This window comes from Dicentrarchus labrax, unplaced genomic scaffold (assembly GCF_905237075.1).
Source record: "Dicentrarchus labrax unplaced genomic scaffold, dlabrax2021, whole genome shotgun sequence".
In the NCBI taxonomy this organism is placed as follows: domain Eukaryota; kingdom Metazoa; phylum Chordata; class Actinopteri; family Moronidae; genus Dicentrarchus; species Dicentrarchus labrax.
In genome coordinates, this window is record NW_026136705.1 from 26,016,271 (window position 1) to 26,030,133 (window position 13,863).

Here is a 13,863-nt window from a genome sequence, read left to right on the forward strand (position 1 = left end):
TGCTTCATGATAAAGTGTCTGAGCCAGTTAACCCACAAAAATAAAGAAGTTGTTGGGCTAGAACACCGTCAAAACAATATGCTACTTGGGTTACACTGAAGAAATATCTGAATTACATTAGGAGATGTCTATTTAAAATGATTATTTACAAGAGAATGCTGTGCATAAATACAGGCCTGTTTATAATTAAAACTGTGTAGGCATGATGGTTAGACTGTCAAAAGACCACTAACTGGACATGAGATTCAGAGTTCCTTTCCTCATACTGAATGTCTTTCACTTTTTTTTCTGTAAAAACTGCTGTTTGTGTAGACTAGTCTGTAATTTAACAGAAAATACCCTTTAATGCAACAAACTCTTCCAATTTAGATGAACCAATTAAACATCAAGCCAAATATTCTCCTTCCAGCTTCTCACGTTTGCTGCTTTAGAACACTTTAATTTGAAAATCTTTGGCTTGATACTATAAACAGTTAATTACTAGTTAACCTCTTGACATTTAATGCGTCCTTTCGGGGTTGTGGACAACTTACCAGGTAAGAGGAACTGTTCGGATGAACCTTTCCTTTAGGTTTCATCTACTGCTTCACAACTTCTAGATAAGAGGGTCTAGACAAGAGTTTCTAATTACCTAAAAGGAACCTTGCAAACATAAATGTTGAACAATCTGTGTGTCAGTGTACGGCTAGTAAAGAAGATCAAATACTTAACATTTACATTGAAAATACAAAACAATTTAATATACAACTGTTTAAAACAATGTAGAATGTAAAAACAACAGTAACCACAACATCTGTAAAGCTGACGGTGGACAGTTTGTTTTGGTGGGTGAATGTACAGAAAGACAGTAGTTTGCCCATTGAAACATGCATAACCAAGCACTGTTATACACTTTGACGCCCGCTGTTAAAAGTTTCTGAAAGTGGAAAAGAGCTAAAACATTTTTATTTTCATCAAAATTATACATTTTAATTTACAGGCCCTTCCAACATTAACTTAAAAAATGAAATCCCTGCAACAAGAGATGAGTCCCGCTGATGAACGATAGTGTGAACTGAAGAATTGGACTGGTTTTTTTTTTTTTTTTTTGTCAAGGTTTGGTCTGAAATCACAGTATAATACAGGAGCTGGTCCCATGCTGTTAAAGAAGGGTGTCACTATAATGCTGTAAAAAAAAAAAAAAAATCCAACAGATTAAAAAAAGTGTTCTGAATATATGGCAATATACTCAGTAAAAAGCGACTAAAAAGAAACAGGTGAGCCAGTGAAGGATCCACTGTCACCATGAGTCCATTTTATAGTCACTCAGGAGGACAAATTTAGAGAAACGTGTTTAGTTTCGTCTTGTTCAGGGACCGAGTGTTGAGGGAGATCAGAGGGAAAATCTGCTGGTTGGGTTTTAAAACAAGTGCGTATTCCACTTGAAGATTTGAGCGCTCAGTCAGTGCTTGTTATTCGTCTCCTCCTGGCCCGAGCTGGAGATGCCGTTCTGGGGTTGGGTGGAGCCCGAGCCCAGGCCGTACAATCTCCCGCAATACTTTGCATCATCAATGTTGTCTTCAAAGAAAAGCTATATAAAAACAAAAAACAGATTTCAGTTAGACGGCCGTCCTCTGAAAAAGGTTTAGTATTCCCTAACACAGCTTTTAACAAAAGGTAGAAACACACAAAGCAATTTCTATGAGAGCCTTTGGTCTCTAGCAAGGAGCACGGTAGGCTATCCTGCTCGTGCTCGGGGCAAAGTTCTAATAAATGAACTGATCTGGAAGGGGATGACGAACGGCTAGTGGACTATCAGTGGGTTAGGGAGGAAAGGGCAGTTTGATGGGAGTAACAGAAATATAGGATTGTTCAAACATTTGTGATTGCTTCATTGGTTGAACTTTTAGTTACACCAAATAGTGCGGCATGAGGTGACCACTATAGGTTCACTGTTCACGGATCTTTCGATTAATGGCTTTCAGTTTTTCAAGACTTGAAACAACAACAACAACAAAAATCACGACTTGCTGAGTAAAAAGATGATTTTTCCCAACGATTGATTTGATTAAACTAATTAAAAAGACTGTTTCCTACTTCCAGAGGGCATCCTCAGTTAGTAAACAAAGACATTTGGTGGTGAGGGCAGTAAAGAAGAAGCTGATTATGCTGCAGATCGACTACTGTCCTACAAGTAAAAAAGCTCTGGATATTTGTGTGACCGTACCTCTTTCATCCTGAAGAAAGCCATGCCGGTGAGCAGTGAGTCTGATCCGGCCTGATGCTGCCGCCCGATCCTCTTCAGTTCCAGCTGGTCTGCTACTTCCTGTAGTCCTCCCTGCACAAACACACATCAAACGTCTCAAGACTTGTTTTTCGCACAATTTGACGGATTTCATCTCCTATGTACAAGTGGAGGACAAAACAACATGTACCCCATCCCCAACTACAATCTCAAACTGCTGAGCTGGGTCAACGCCCCTGATAGTTACACTCTGTCCAGCCCCTGTATGTCTGTATCCAGTCCACCATACCTTTAGGTTCTTGCAGCTCTTCATCAAGTACTTGACGTCGTAGATTGCGGGGAAGAACAGGTTGAGGATCTGAAAGAAGTCGTGTTCCTCCTCCGGGAGCCGCGCGTCTGTCAGGAGTTTCACCAGGTAGCCGAAGTCGTAGCCACTGAGAAACAAAGAACACGAGGATTCAGGTCAGGATGGACTGGATTACACTGATGTTACTGGGTTGGTTCAGACTAAACTAAACTAAACTCAACTAATCTAATTCACAGTATCTCTAACGGGTGCGACTACTAGTAAACCCCTTGTTTTGTAACATAAATGAGGTTAGGGTCTCAAATTCAGTTCTTTTAATTCTCCTTAATTCCCTACAGAGGTTATCGTAGGCTATAAAAGGATTGGAGAGTATTTCTCGTTTCTCTCGATGGAAAGGTTGTTTTCGCTCTTCTCCTGGCTGGCCTTGGTAAGAGTTTGACAGTGCGTGGTGTGTAAAAAAAAAAAAACCAACAATACAAAAGCTGAATCAGAACAATCAACCGACCTGTGGAAGGACAGCCACTTGACGTTTTCACACAGCACCAGACCAGACGTCATAAGGAGCTCAGCAAAGTAGAGTGTTTCGATTCCCTCTTCTTCGTGTTTTTTAAACTGGAGGCCGGAGTTCTGTAGCAGGTCTATGGAGTCCTGTGAGTACATGTCTTCTCTGTGAGGAGCAAAAACCCAGACAGACATTCAGGCAGTGCTACAACCAACCATATAAAAAAGAATCTCAGAAAGTGCTAGAAGCCAACAGTCTGCCTACGTGAGGTTGAACTTGAAGTTAAACTGCCACGTCGTCGTGCCAGGAGGATAGTCACCATCCTCGTTCATGAATGTGAGGCCAAGCTGGATGATCTTCAGGAGGTCAACGTTACACCTCAGGAGCTGGTACTGGTAGTCCACTGTGCTGCGAAACTCGCCGATCGGCCGCACAACCACCCCGGGGAATTCTGTGTCCTGATGAAAAAAAACAACACATTACTGTTACCTCTCATCAGTACATGATGGTCATCACTCTACCACTTGAAATTTCACTTTTTTGTTTACACGTTGCCTCAGCCTGCCTGATCTGTATTTTTTTTGTTTTTTACAGATCAGCTGAAAAATGCCTTGCCTTATTTTTAAAAGAAAATAAGCAAATTCGTTTTCAATCATTTGAAAAATTTCTGGTCTCCTGTGCACCTGAAAGTTGCTCACTGGAGCAAGAAGACATTGTTCACTGTAGTTTACAGAAATGAAGTCCTCTTCAAGGCAAAACAAAATACAAAGCGGAGAGAAAATTGAACTGCTGATTGAGAACCAGATTCCCTGAAATTCAAAATATATTCTCAAAATCAAATTTTGACTTTTACCTGTGAACAAGTCAAAATAAATACATGAGAAAGTAATTCTTTACAGAGTCTCTGCTATCGACGAATTAAACTACCAATGCCCAACTCCTCTCCAAGTTGCCTGTTACTCACCATGGCAATGTAATTGTAGCTTTGAATAATCTGCCGAATTTTCCTCATTTCCTCCTCCACATTGCTCGCCCAGACTTCACAGATTATCTGACTGGAATCTGTAAGTGCGGCTGGCATGTTGGCAGGTCAGGAAGAGAGCTTGAAACTCCAACAATCCTGCAGCGCTTGCTAAAGGGGGGCGGAGGGGAGGCACTGTGATGAAGAAAGATAACTCTGGGAGAGGAAGAAAAGGAGGAATTAGTGAATGGATTCAAATCCCACTGCGAGACTTGCATAAGGATAATATCTGATAAAGGATGAAAAAATGTGATCAGAACCACTACTACTGTTACTACTGATAATGATGCACACACAAATACACAAATACACAAACATACACAAGGTGTATAACATAAATAAAAATCAATCAGAAAAGAAAATCAACTTAAATATGGACATTACATTACAACCATGTAGCTCAGGTAAAGTCTCCCTGCTCCTCACAGCCTATTAAATGCATATCCAATAGGTTTATAGAGTTATTAGGCATACATTTCAAGTTGTAGAATTAAAACTGGAATAAACGAAATGCTAAGAGACATCGTATTTCTTTCATCACGCCGTGTTAAATCACACTGCCTTGTTTTCTCAACTGTACAGCCTTAAAAAGAGACACACACACACACACACACACACACACACACACACACACACACACACACACACAGAGCCTTCATCAGAAGCTATAATGTTGTTTTAGGCTGGTGCTGATTAAACTTCACGGTCAGGTTGGAGGCTGTGAGCTTCTTAAGAATTTCATGAACTTACCCTGAGAGGTGTTTTTAATATTCAGCCTCTACTCACATTGATGTGGCTTTATATAGCATGTTCCTCCTCCATTAACTGCACACACACACACACATTAATGACAGGTGCTTTCCTTTAAAGTTACCATGACATCGGGATGAATTAACCTTATATAACGTTAGCGGTTGGTTGTTTATAACATCGGGCTAACTTAACCCCCAACAGAGAGCCTAGCGGAGTAACACCACTTATGGCGACGGCTCCTCTTAATTAACGATCTTTGGATAGGGTTGGTAGTGGTTTTTAAAAACTCCGGGGAGGCTTTTAGAAGCGGCAAAGTTTGAAACACTATTTACAACTAACGACGTTGCAGCGAGGGACTACAGAGTTTTAGCATGAACGGCTAACGTTTACAAGCTAATCCTCGCCGTTATCGAGAAAGCGAACATCACCGGAGCGAAGATTAAATGAAACCGCTCGGCTTGTTCACTTCTCCGTATGTCGCAGCACATACGCACACTACGGACATGACAGCGTGTGACTGCGGAAAGTATAAAAGTATAAAAAAAAACTAGCTTTACCTCAGAATTTCCTCGACGTAACCTGCCAAGCTAGTTGATAGCGCCTCTTGTGTTCTTCTTCTTCGTTTTCTCCTTTTTCCTGCTTCTCCTTCTTTGTGTATATTGGCGGGCCGCAATTAGGCGGTAAATGTGCACAGCGCCATCTGCTGTATTGGAGATGTAACGACGTTCAATAACACTTAATAAAGGCTCAACCAATACATTTAATTCAATTTGTTGAATATTTTGACGTATTATAAGTACTGTACTTGAGGTACTTGTACTTACTTCATATTTTCATTTCATACTGCAAATACTTCATTTCACATTTCATAGGCAAAATTGTATTTTTATTCCACTAAATGTTACTTTTTTAATTATTTTTTTTGCATATAATCATAAAATACATGAATAAATAGTTTTATATTATGGTTTTACTTGGAGGATTAGAATACTATTTTCTCCCAATGCAAACTGTCCTCAGTAAGGTCTGTGAGTTGACAAACAGACACTACACATGATAGATAAATGTAATTTTTGTCGGGGAATATATACGTATATACAAAGTATGTAGCCACATGAACATATGTGATTGTTCAATGTGTCATTCTGAAACCACAGGCATTAATCTGCTGCTCATACAGCCTCCACTCTTCTGGTTTAAGCCTTTCTACCACATTTTGGAACCAGGCTGCAGCCACAAGAGCATCAGTGAGGCCCAACACTGATGTTGGGTCATAAGGCTTGGCTTGCAGTCAGTGTTAATGTTGGTTCATGTTGAAACAGGAAAGGGCCTTCCACACTCTAAAATATAATTGTATGCTTTCATGTATCATTGGAACAGATTCACACAAAATCAAACAGAGAACTTTAGCCTTGTTATCATTTTCAAAGTGATTCACATACTAAAACTAGTTGACTAAATCTGTAACATGCACACACAAATCACAGCTTGGGCCAATATGAAAGCACATTTATTTAAAAATCATCTCAAATACCTGTTACACAGTACAGTATATTGCTTAAAAGAATACCACTTTACATGCCCACAACACGCAGCTGTTTGCAGTTCAATATCAGAGAACACAATTCAACTCAAAGTAACTGTCTACAAGAGGACTATCACGATCTTCATGGCAGATAGAAGCTGTTGATTAATAAACACCTGAAGTTTCTGGAGTAATGAAAGAGGTGACAATACAGAGGGAGACAGGCTTTTGCTGAATTAAATGTACAATCTGTATATTTCTCGAACTGGGGAATAAAGAGAAAACAGAACTGTGGATGAAACAGGATTTCTCTTGAGGTAACGTCTCTTCTAAGGGATAGAGGGTAAAGAAGAAGCTGTTAGGGATGATAATGTAACTTTTGGTATAATGTGGTGTCATCGGCTTAAAAAAAAGCAATACTTTATCACTTAGTTCACTCAACTAAAAGTAAAAAATGTGAAAATAACGATCTGAGCTGTTGGGGTTTACAGGTTCACCAGAGCTGTTTTTAAACTCTTTTTTTGGAGAGCTAATCCAAGTAAAGTTCCAAGTCTTCATGAAGAAATTGAGAATGTGTTTCAAGTTTTTCAGCAAAATGCTATGTCCTTTAAATTTTCAGACACAAGCTTTTTAAAGGCATATTTTATCAGGTCAAAACTTGACATTTGAATGTTTGTGCGAATAAGTATCAAATAAGAAAGTAGGGTTTTGACTCAAGTGGAATTGGAGTAAATCCTGGCTATAGAGAAAAAAGTAGAAAGTTATCTGAATACGGAGAGCCTCTGAAACATATGAGAAAATACTTATGTAAAGCTGATATTTCTTTGTAAAATTAGTGAGTATACAGAGCACCAAAGTCGAAATGCAAGCATGGTAATAAAGCCTCTTCCCTCTAATGAACACTATAGATGCTGCTCATGATCTGAGGACAACACCAAGGTTGCCAAAAACTACAGAAACAATAATCTGCATGCTGGGGATTCGAGGCTTCTTGAGTCAGCTAGAACACAGTTTGCCATACAAACACTGGCCTGGTGGCTACAGAGAATAACATGTTTAAGTCCTAACACTGTCTAATACATGTCAGTGTCAAGACACTTTTAGCCACTAACTGCTCTAGGACCAGCGATATGTTGCACGGCAGTTTTAAAGAGATATGCATAGAAAAACAATTCTCAAGTATTACAGTAAAGAGAAAAATACATTATCAATACATCTTACTATTTATTATGAAACACTTTTTTAACAAATTACCACTGGTGTTTCCATTCTGGATGTCTTTAGGAGCACAAGTGCTGTCAGAAAAAGAGTAGTGTACATGTTAGAATAAAAGGAAGAACAATAAGTTGCTCTATGTTTAACACAGATGCATTTGTTCCCCTAAACTGGTTGATCCAGACCTTCTCAGCACTACCTGAATGAGTCCATCTACTGGGCTTTACTATTAAACCAGCAATGCAGAAAAAGTTAACACTGTTTGACAAAAAAACACACATCTCCTCCCAGGCGTGAAACAGATTTTGTCCTGAGCTAAAAATCAGACAGAATAAGAGCTGACGCAGGCGATTTTTACAAAATAGTTTTAAAGACGTGTCAGTCCTCCGCGTGACAGAGTCCCAGCGGCATGGTAGCGGTGGAGAGCAGAGGTGATGCCAGCTGCTCACTGCTCTGAGGATTCAGCTCTCCTCTGGATGTGGGAGATCTCCAGTATGGGCATCAGCAGCTGGAAAGCATCCTGGATGTAGGATGCGCTGTTGGACGCCTGCAAGGAAAGACGATTCGTAAGACAGGTCAACATGTGGCACACAGTATTTTAATACCGTTCTGAAATGTCCTACAACACAAATGCAAACAATGCAAACTTTTTTCTTTTCTTTTTCAAGGAGGAAACCCTTTTGTGAGGTAATTTCACTTGTTCCCAGCAGATTTCCCTTATTATTTGTTGAGTTTTGTAGAAACAAAAGGGTTAATATCTTTAAACAAGACAGCAGAATGTAGACTGCTGCTATTGTATCAGGAAAATACTTACATAGAAACATATACATTCTTTCAATCAGTTCTACCCTTTTGCAGAGTTTTGAATTTATTTCTAGTAGATTACAACTACTACAACAACTCAAAAATGACCTAAATATCCACAAATTATAAACTGAGGTTTCACCTTTTGCCATGCAATTTTTTTTTTTTAAATTATTGTGGAAAGTCACAACAAATGCGATACTTAAGATTTATTTATGCATTTAACAGGAGAAACAGATTCCATTCACAAGCAATACAATTGATAGAGATACAACTGCAATGATAATTTAACTACGTCTGATGAGAATGCTGCAGAACTGTGACACAAACCTCTAAAAACACTCCTGTTATCAGTGGGTTGAGGACATCTCCCTTCTCGTTTGACTGTAAAGAAGAACGTTTCGATTAAATTACAATAAGCTCTTAATTCTTCTGTCATGTTAAGCAAACCACTAAAATACTTCCCGTGAGGTACAAACAAGCAGACATGTTCAAACTCTTTATCACACTTACCCCTGCTGTTGTTAAACAGGAGGTGAACCTCTTGGAAAGCAGTGAGATTTCTTTACAAAGGACAACAGTTAACCTGAGGACAGACAACAAGAAAAACACAGACATTCAGTCAAAGCACAGATGAAACTGTGAATCTGCAGTGCATCTCCTGCAGCATCTGTTCAAACAGACCGTCTGTGTTGTCTTACTGTGACAGAACGCTGGCCTCTGTGCTGCCGTTGGAGAAGAGGATCATCTCAGCCAGTTTGTGGAAAAGCTCGATGGATCGAGCTGTGAGCTCCGCCAGACTCCTGATGGCTGCAGCATGAACCTCCTGACAAAATTTAATATACAAACACACACACACACACCCCCCACACACACACACACACACACACACACACATACTCTGCTGAATGGACCAGAAACCACATACAGAGGAAATTGCTTGAACTGAAACATGAATTATATTACAAAAACACCATAGGTGTGTTGTGAAAAGGAAAAAACCCACTGATTTACAACAGAAGAAGAGCAACCATAACAGTGTCTGTAGCTTCTATAGTTGTATAATCTCTTAGTAAATTAAAAAGTAACTTTGTACCTTTTTGTTTCGCAAAGATGACATGAAATACCCTTCTTTCAAACAGAATTAGCACATACCGAGGAGAGTTAGTCTAATACCAACCTCAAATGAGTTCCTCCTCTGTAATGTTAAATACTGATTGTGGTTAATAACCAGCATACCTCTACAGAAAGTGTTTTCTTTACATCCTCCTCGCTCTCTTGCTCTCTGTTCCCTGGTTTGCCCATGTCAGTGATCTGGCTGCAGGTGCTCTTACAGGCCTGTTGGAGGTTAGAGATCATGCTATTAGCAAAATGCCACCCTGTTCACACTACATTGCTTAGGTTTGTGAACCACGAATCAACCGCAATAAAAACAGGAACTGCACAATCTGATGGAATCTGAAACTGATTACAGGCTAAAATTTGTTATGGTGCTATATTTTTTGATTGTATCATACTGCCACATATTCCTGTAGCTGGTACCTTGCTGAGCTTGTCAACTGTGGCAGTGACACTGAGACCCTCCAAGGCCTCCGTTATCTCCCTCTCAAACTCTGAGCCGTCTTCATCTGGAATTTGAAATGTGCAGTCAATCATTTCAGGTGTTTGTTGAATTCTGGTCCACATGATGCTGCATTCCTCTTGCAGAAGTGGTATTTTTTTAATCGTTTTCACAAGGACATTACCTTTCTTCTCGTCCACTTCCTCATCATCGAACTCCACCAGGGAGAAAGAGTCCTTGATGAGCTCCAGCTCTTCTCTGAGCTGAGCCAGCTCATCTCCTGATAGAGTGGTCAACACCGACTTTACCTACACAAACACAAAGAACAGTCACATTTTAGGCTTTTACCCGATTGAATTATGAGGTGTAAAAATGTACAGTAGGTGTTATATCTTGAAATGAAAGTCCCATCCTACCTTAGACTCGCTCTCTCGAGACAGAATCTCCAGTGCCTCGAGGTGCGACAGACCCTGAAATTCATCAAACAGCATCCCGTAGTGAGCGACCACCTTTTTCTCTGAATCTGACTCTCTCTCTGCTGTCTGCAGCTCCTCTCGCTCCTTCGCCTCCCTCAACACCTACGAGGCAGAAAGAGAGAGAGAGGGGACAGTTAAATCTCAGACAATCAGGAGTTAAACCAGTGTAAGTCAGCTTGAGTTTGTTTCTGTTCTGTCCCTGGTCTGCCTACCTGAGACAGAGTTGAGTTCCTGATCATCAGTCCTTTGGTCTTCTTAAAACCGGGATCACCTTCCGCTATCACATCCATCGTCTTCTTCCCGATGAACTCAAGAGCATCCAGACCGCCTGTTATTACCGTCTTCCCCTGTGAGGAAGCAAATGAGTAAAGTTTAGTTTCAGTGTAATATATCCACAACTGGGAAACCTGCGCTTAGCAAATAACTTATACTCAATATAACATATCTATTGAGTGAATTAATGAGTTATTAGGAAGCCAAAGACTGTGGTATACTAACATTTAAAAGCTTTGGTTGCTGGCTTAGTTGTTGCCTCAAATTTGGTAAATAATATAGATTAACTAACACTCTATAAACTATACTTGGGCAGTTATCTTCTGGTGAGGAAGCTAGAACAAGGATGATGTTTTAGCAAAATAGCCGCACCTGGGGAAATAAAGATGCATTTGAAAAATTTAAAACAACCTGGAATAATGTCATGGTCTAGCGTGATATGTAGTGAAAACTGTGTATTTCGAAAATGTCAATTTTGGAAATATGATCAGATTTTTTGCCAGTGTTTGAAAGGTTTGAAAAACACGGCCCAAACCAGTCAGAAAACATCCTCAACCCATAAAGGATCATTTACATTTCTCACCAAAACTGGACAGTTTTCAGAGTCATGATCATATTTCCTGTCTTGGAACGTTTTTTCTTTTTAATTACTCAAAAGTGAATTGCTTGAAATAATAGAAAATAGTGGACTGGAAAAAAGAAGAGCTGCTTGTTTCCAGTAACAATGATCCATACAAGATTATTCTTTCTGCTCTATCATGAAAACCTGGATGTTTAAGATGCACTCAAGAACAATGTAACTTTCCTCCTTTCAAGGAACAGAAAGACAACACAGAGAACATTTCAGCTTACTGTGCTCTGGACCACGTTGGTGAACGACGTCAGCATCCCCATCGCACTTCCCACCGCCGCCGGTCCATCTCCTGCCGCTTTGTCGGTCTCACTGCTGGCTTCACCTGCAGGAAGAGAGAGAAACACCATATATATTGTTATAACAAGGTTCACAAAATGTTTGATAAATTGGCTCATATTCATTTATCTGTGTACAAGAAGAGTAGATCCACGGTGACCAGTTAACCCAGTAATTAGACTTGACACAACATGCAGTACTGCCTCACCCTGCCCTTTCTGCTCTTCCTCAACTTGCGCCGAGAGTTCAGTCGGACTGGGGATGCCGAGTGATGTCTCCGCCTTCTCTATCACCTGAGTGAGCCCTTGGCCTGAACGGACAGGAGAGACAAACGGTGACTAGACGATTACTGGCTGAAGCTTTTTAGGAACAGCTCTCCAAGTAGATAACTAAAAAAGAACAGCATACACATTGTATATAATACAGAAAGATTGCATTACTCAGGTGGTCTGTACTCACCCACAGTGGCCACAGTAGCTGTCGCTGTGGATAAGATGGATTTGCCCCAGCTGCCCCAGTATCCCCAACCGCCCTGAGCCACAGTGGACTCAGCGGGTGTCTGAGAGAGAGGACAAGATGACGGAAGGAGGAGGAGGGAAAGAAAAGATGAATCACTTTTGTACACAAAAAGAAGTGACCTTTGGTGTGGTTTGGGGGAATTCAATTGATATGGGACGAGGCTTATCACTAGTGTTAAAACACAAACAAAAATTGCAGCTTGTTATGCTAGGACAAGCCACACAGCCAGGTAATAACCAAAGCCTCAGAGAAAATGTAATCCAATGTTTGTCTAGTTAAACTAACAATTGGCAAGGCATCCTCTCAGAAGTTAAGTTCTCTTTTTACCATTAATTGTAGTTTTGTCTAGTATAAAAAAAATATGATCTCATCAGTGCCTTTGCCGGCTGCTCCTCTACTTTCGGTATCTCCTCAACCGCGGCGACAGGTTTGATGTCCGGTCTCCTCCTGGCTTTCCTCGTTGGGGCCACATCCGTCGAGTTCTCAGGCGTGGTCGCCGAGGGGCTGTCAGGCGTTTCGGCAGGCGAGACGTCCTGACTCTCTTGTGCCACCTCTGGACCCTCCACTGCTGCACCTTCGCTGTCTGACATCTTAATGTCTCAGTACATGCCTTCAAAGGGAGATTACAACAAAGGATACGACCATTAGCCAGATAAGAATCCAACTGAACTCCTGCATACATACAGTGTGTGTCTCTGGCAGTGAGGACGAACTGGGAACGTCAATGAAAGTTGTGCGCAGGTTGTAGAGAACAGAAGACAGGATTAGTTGGAGATTCATTTTTAGATTTCACAGTGACAAGGGTTTTGTAACACATGACTATGATGAGATGTTTAAGGATGTCATTCATCCAAACATTATGCTTAATGCATTAATTCCAGGAGTTACAGGATGTTGTAATTCACTGTTTTGGTGAAATCGCCTTTTTCTTCAACCAGTGGTATCGTACATTTCCCAGAGTGCATTGCAATAACCCAGGGAGAAGCAGTCAGCTGTTGGTTATCAGTTCAGCTGGAGTTAGTTTAAAGTCCAGTCTGACTGCAACAAGTCTCCAATTCACACAAAGAACACAGTATACTGTTACTGTATATCCACATACTGTATCTCTGTAGCCTACAAATACCTGAAACAAATACCTTACAATCACATCAGGAACATTCATTTATATTATGAATTACATTCAGATCTGTAAGTCACATGTACCATTAGCTATTACAATGGATGTAGTAGTAGTTGCATTGTTATTCATGCTTTACAAGGTAGCTATTGTTTAGGTAAGCTAGTGACTCGTTTATGTATTTGACAATATGGCCAGGAGGGGTGTTAGTGTTTCTAAATATGAGCTGTTTTAATAATTAATAATTAATATTCGGAAAAACAACTTACACCGTTATACTTTTGCTACAAACTCACCTTTCCTCCTGTCAAAGTCTTGATGCTAGCAGTTACCTTTCCGGTCTGCCGACACTTTCCTTCCCAAAGTCAACAAGCAAGATTTATCTTCTTTATTTCTGTTTGCACTTCTCTTTCCACACGTTAAACGCCTGTTAGTTTTCCAGTAAACAGTCTAATCATTTCACGTTTTCTGCTTCTTTTTGTCCACCAGGATTAGCCACGTCACATTTTGTTTTTACTGAACAGACGCACGGAGAAATATAAGTTCCGGTTAGCATTTTCAAAATAAAATATATATGTTTAGCAAAGTTTAGTATACTTTCAATGGTTTCAACAAAATTACTGTAAAATAAAGAATACGTTTAAGTGGGAGTCACA

The 13,863-nt window shown here is 40.2% G+C and overlaps 2 protein-coding genes across 2 annotated transcripts; both read right to left on the reverse strand.

Moving 5' to 3' along the window:
• Window positions 1-712: 712 nt before the first annotated feature.
• cnot8 (CCR4-NOT transcription complex, subunit 8) lies at window positions 713-5,469 on the reverse strand. Its single transcript, XM_051401240.1, has 7 exons — window positions 5,365-5,469; window positions 3,998-4,210; window positions 3,298-3,491; window positions 3,037-3,198; window positions 2,514-2,658; window positions 2,207-2,317; window positions 713-1,570 (listed from the first exon to the last, which is right to left on the reverse strand). Exons 2-7 carry the CDS (start codon window positions 4,112-4,114, stop codon window positions 1,442-1,444), a joined length of 858 nt encoding a protein of 285 aa, XP_051257200.1. The 5' UTR covers window positions 4,115-4,210; window positions 5,365-5,469; the 3' UTR covers window positions 713-1,441.
• An 832-nt stretch (window positions 5,470-6,301) lies between these two features.
• fam114a2 (family with sequence similarity 114 member A2) lies at window positions 6,302-13,739 on the reverse strand. Its single transcript, XM_051401747.1, has 14 exons — window positions 13,504-13,739; window positions 12,468-12,700; window positions 12,031-12,130; window positions 11,780-11,881; window positions 11,514-11,617; window positions 10,601-10,735; window positions 10,329-10,490; window positions 10,097-10,220; window positions 9,894-9,979; window positions 9,591-9,689; window positions 9,053-9,177; window positions 8,865-8,937; window positions 8,682-8,735; window positions 6,302-8,094 (listed from the first exon to the last, which is right to left on the reverse strand). The coding sequence occupies exons 2-14, from the start codon at window positions 12,678-12,680 to the stop codon at window positions 7,993-7,995; spliced, it is 1,479 nt and encodes a 492-aa protein (XP_051257707.1). The 5' UTR covers window positions 12,681-12,700; window positions 13,504-13,739; the 3' UTR covers window positions 6,302-7,992.
• Between the last annotated feature and the right edge of the window lie 124 nt (window positions 13,740-13,863).

Bases quoted from the DNA above. Each gene is read 5' to 3' on its own strand.
- cnot8 (XM_051401240.1), bottom strand. From the start codon at position 4,114: ATGCCAGCCGCACTTACAGATTCCAGTCAGATAATCTGTGAAGTCTGG. The intron at 2,659-3,036 runs GTCGGTTGATTG...TTTGTTTCTCAG, and splicing joins AAGTGGCTGTCCTTCCACAG to TGGCTACGACTTCGGCTACC. The intron at 1,571-2,206 runs GTACGGTCACAC...GTTTTTATATAG, and splicing joins CTTTCTTCAGGATGAAAGAG to CTTTTCTTTGAAGACAACAT.
- fam114a2 (XM_051401747.1), bottom strand. From the start codon at position 12,680: ATGTCAGACAGCGAAGGTGCAGCAGTGGAGGGTCCAGAGGTGGCACAA. The intron at 11,882-12,030 runs GTGAGTACAGAC...CTGTCCGTTCAG, and splicing joins AGCTACTGTGGCCACTGTGG to GCCAAGGGCTCACTCAGGTG. The intron at 9,690-9,893 runs GTACCAGCTACA...AACCTCCAACAG, and splicing joins CAGTTGACAAGCTCAGCAAG to GCCTGTAAGAGCACCTGCAG.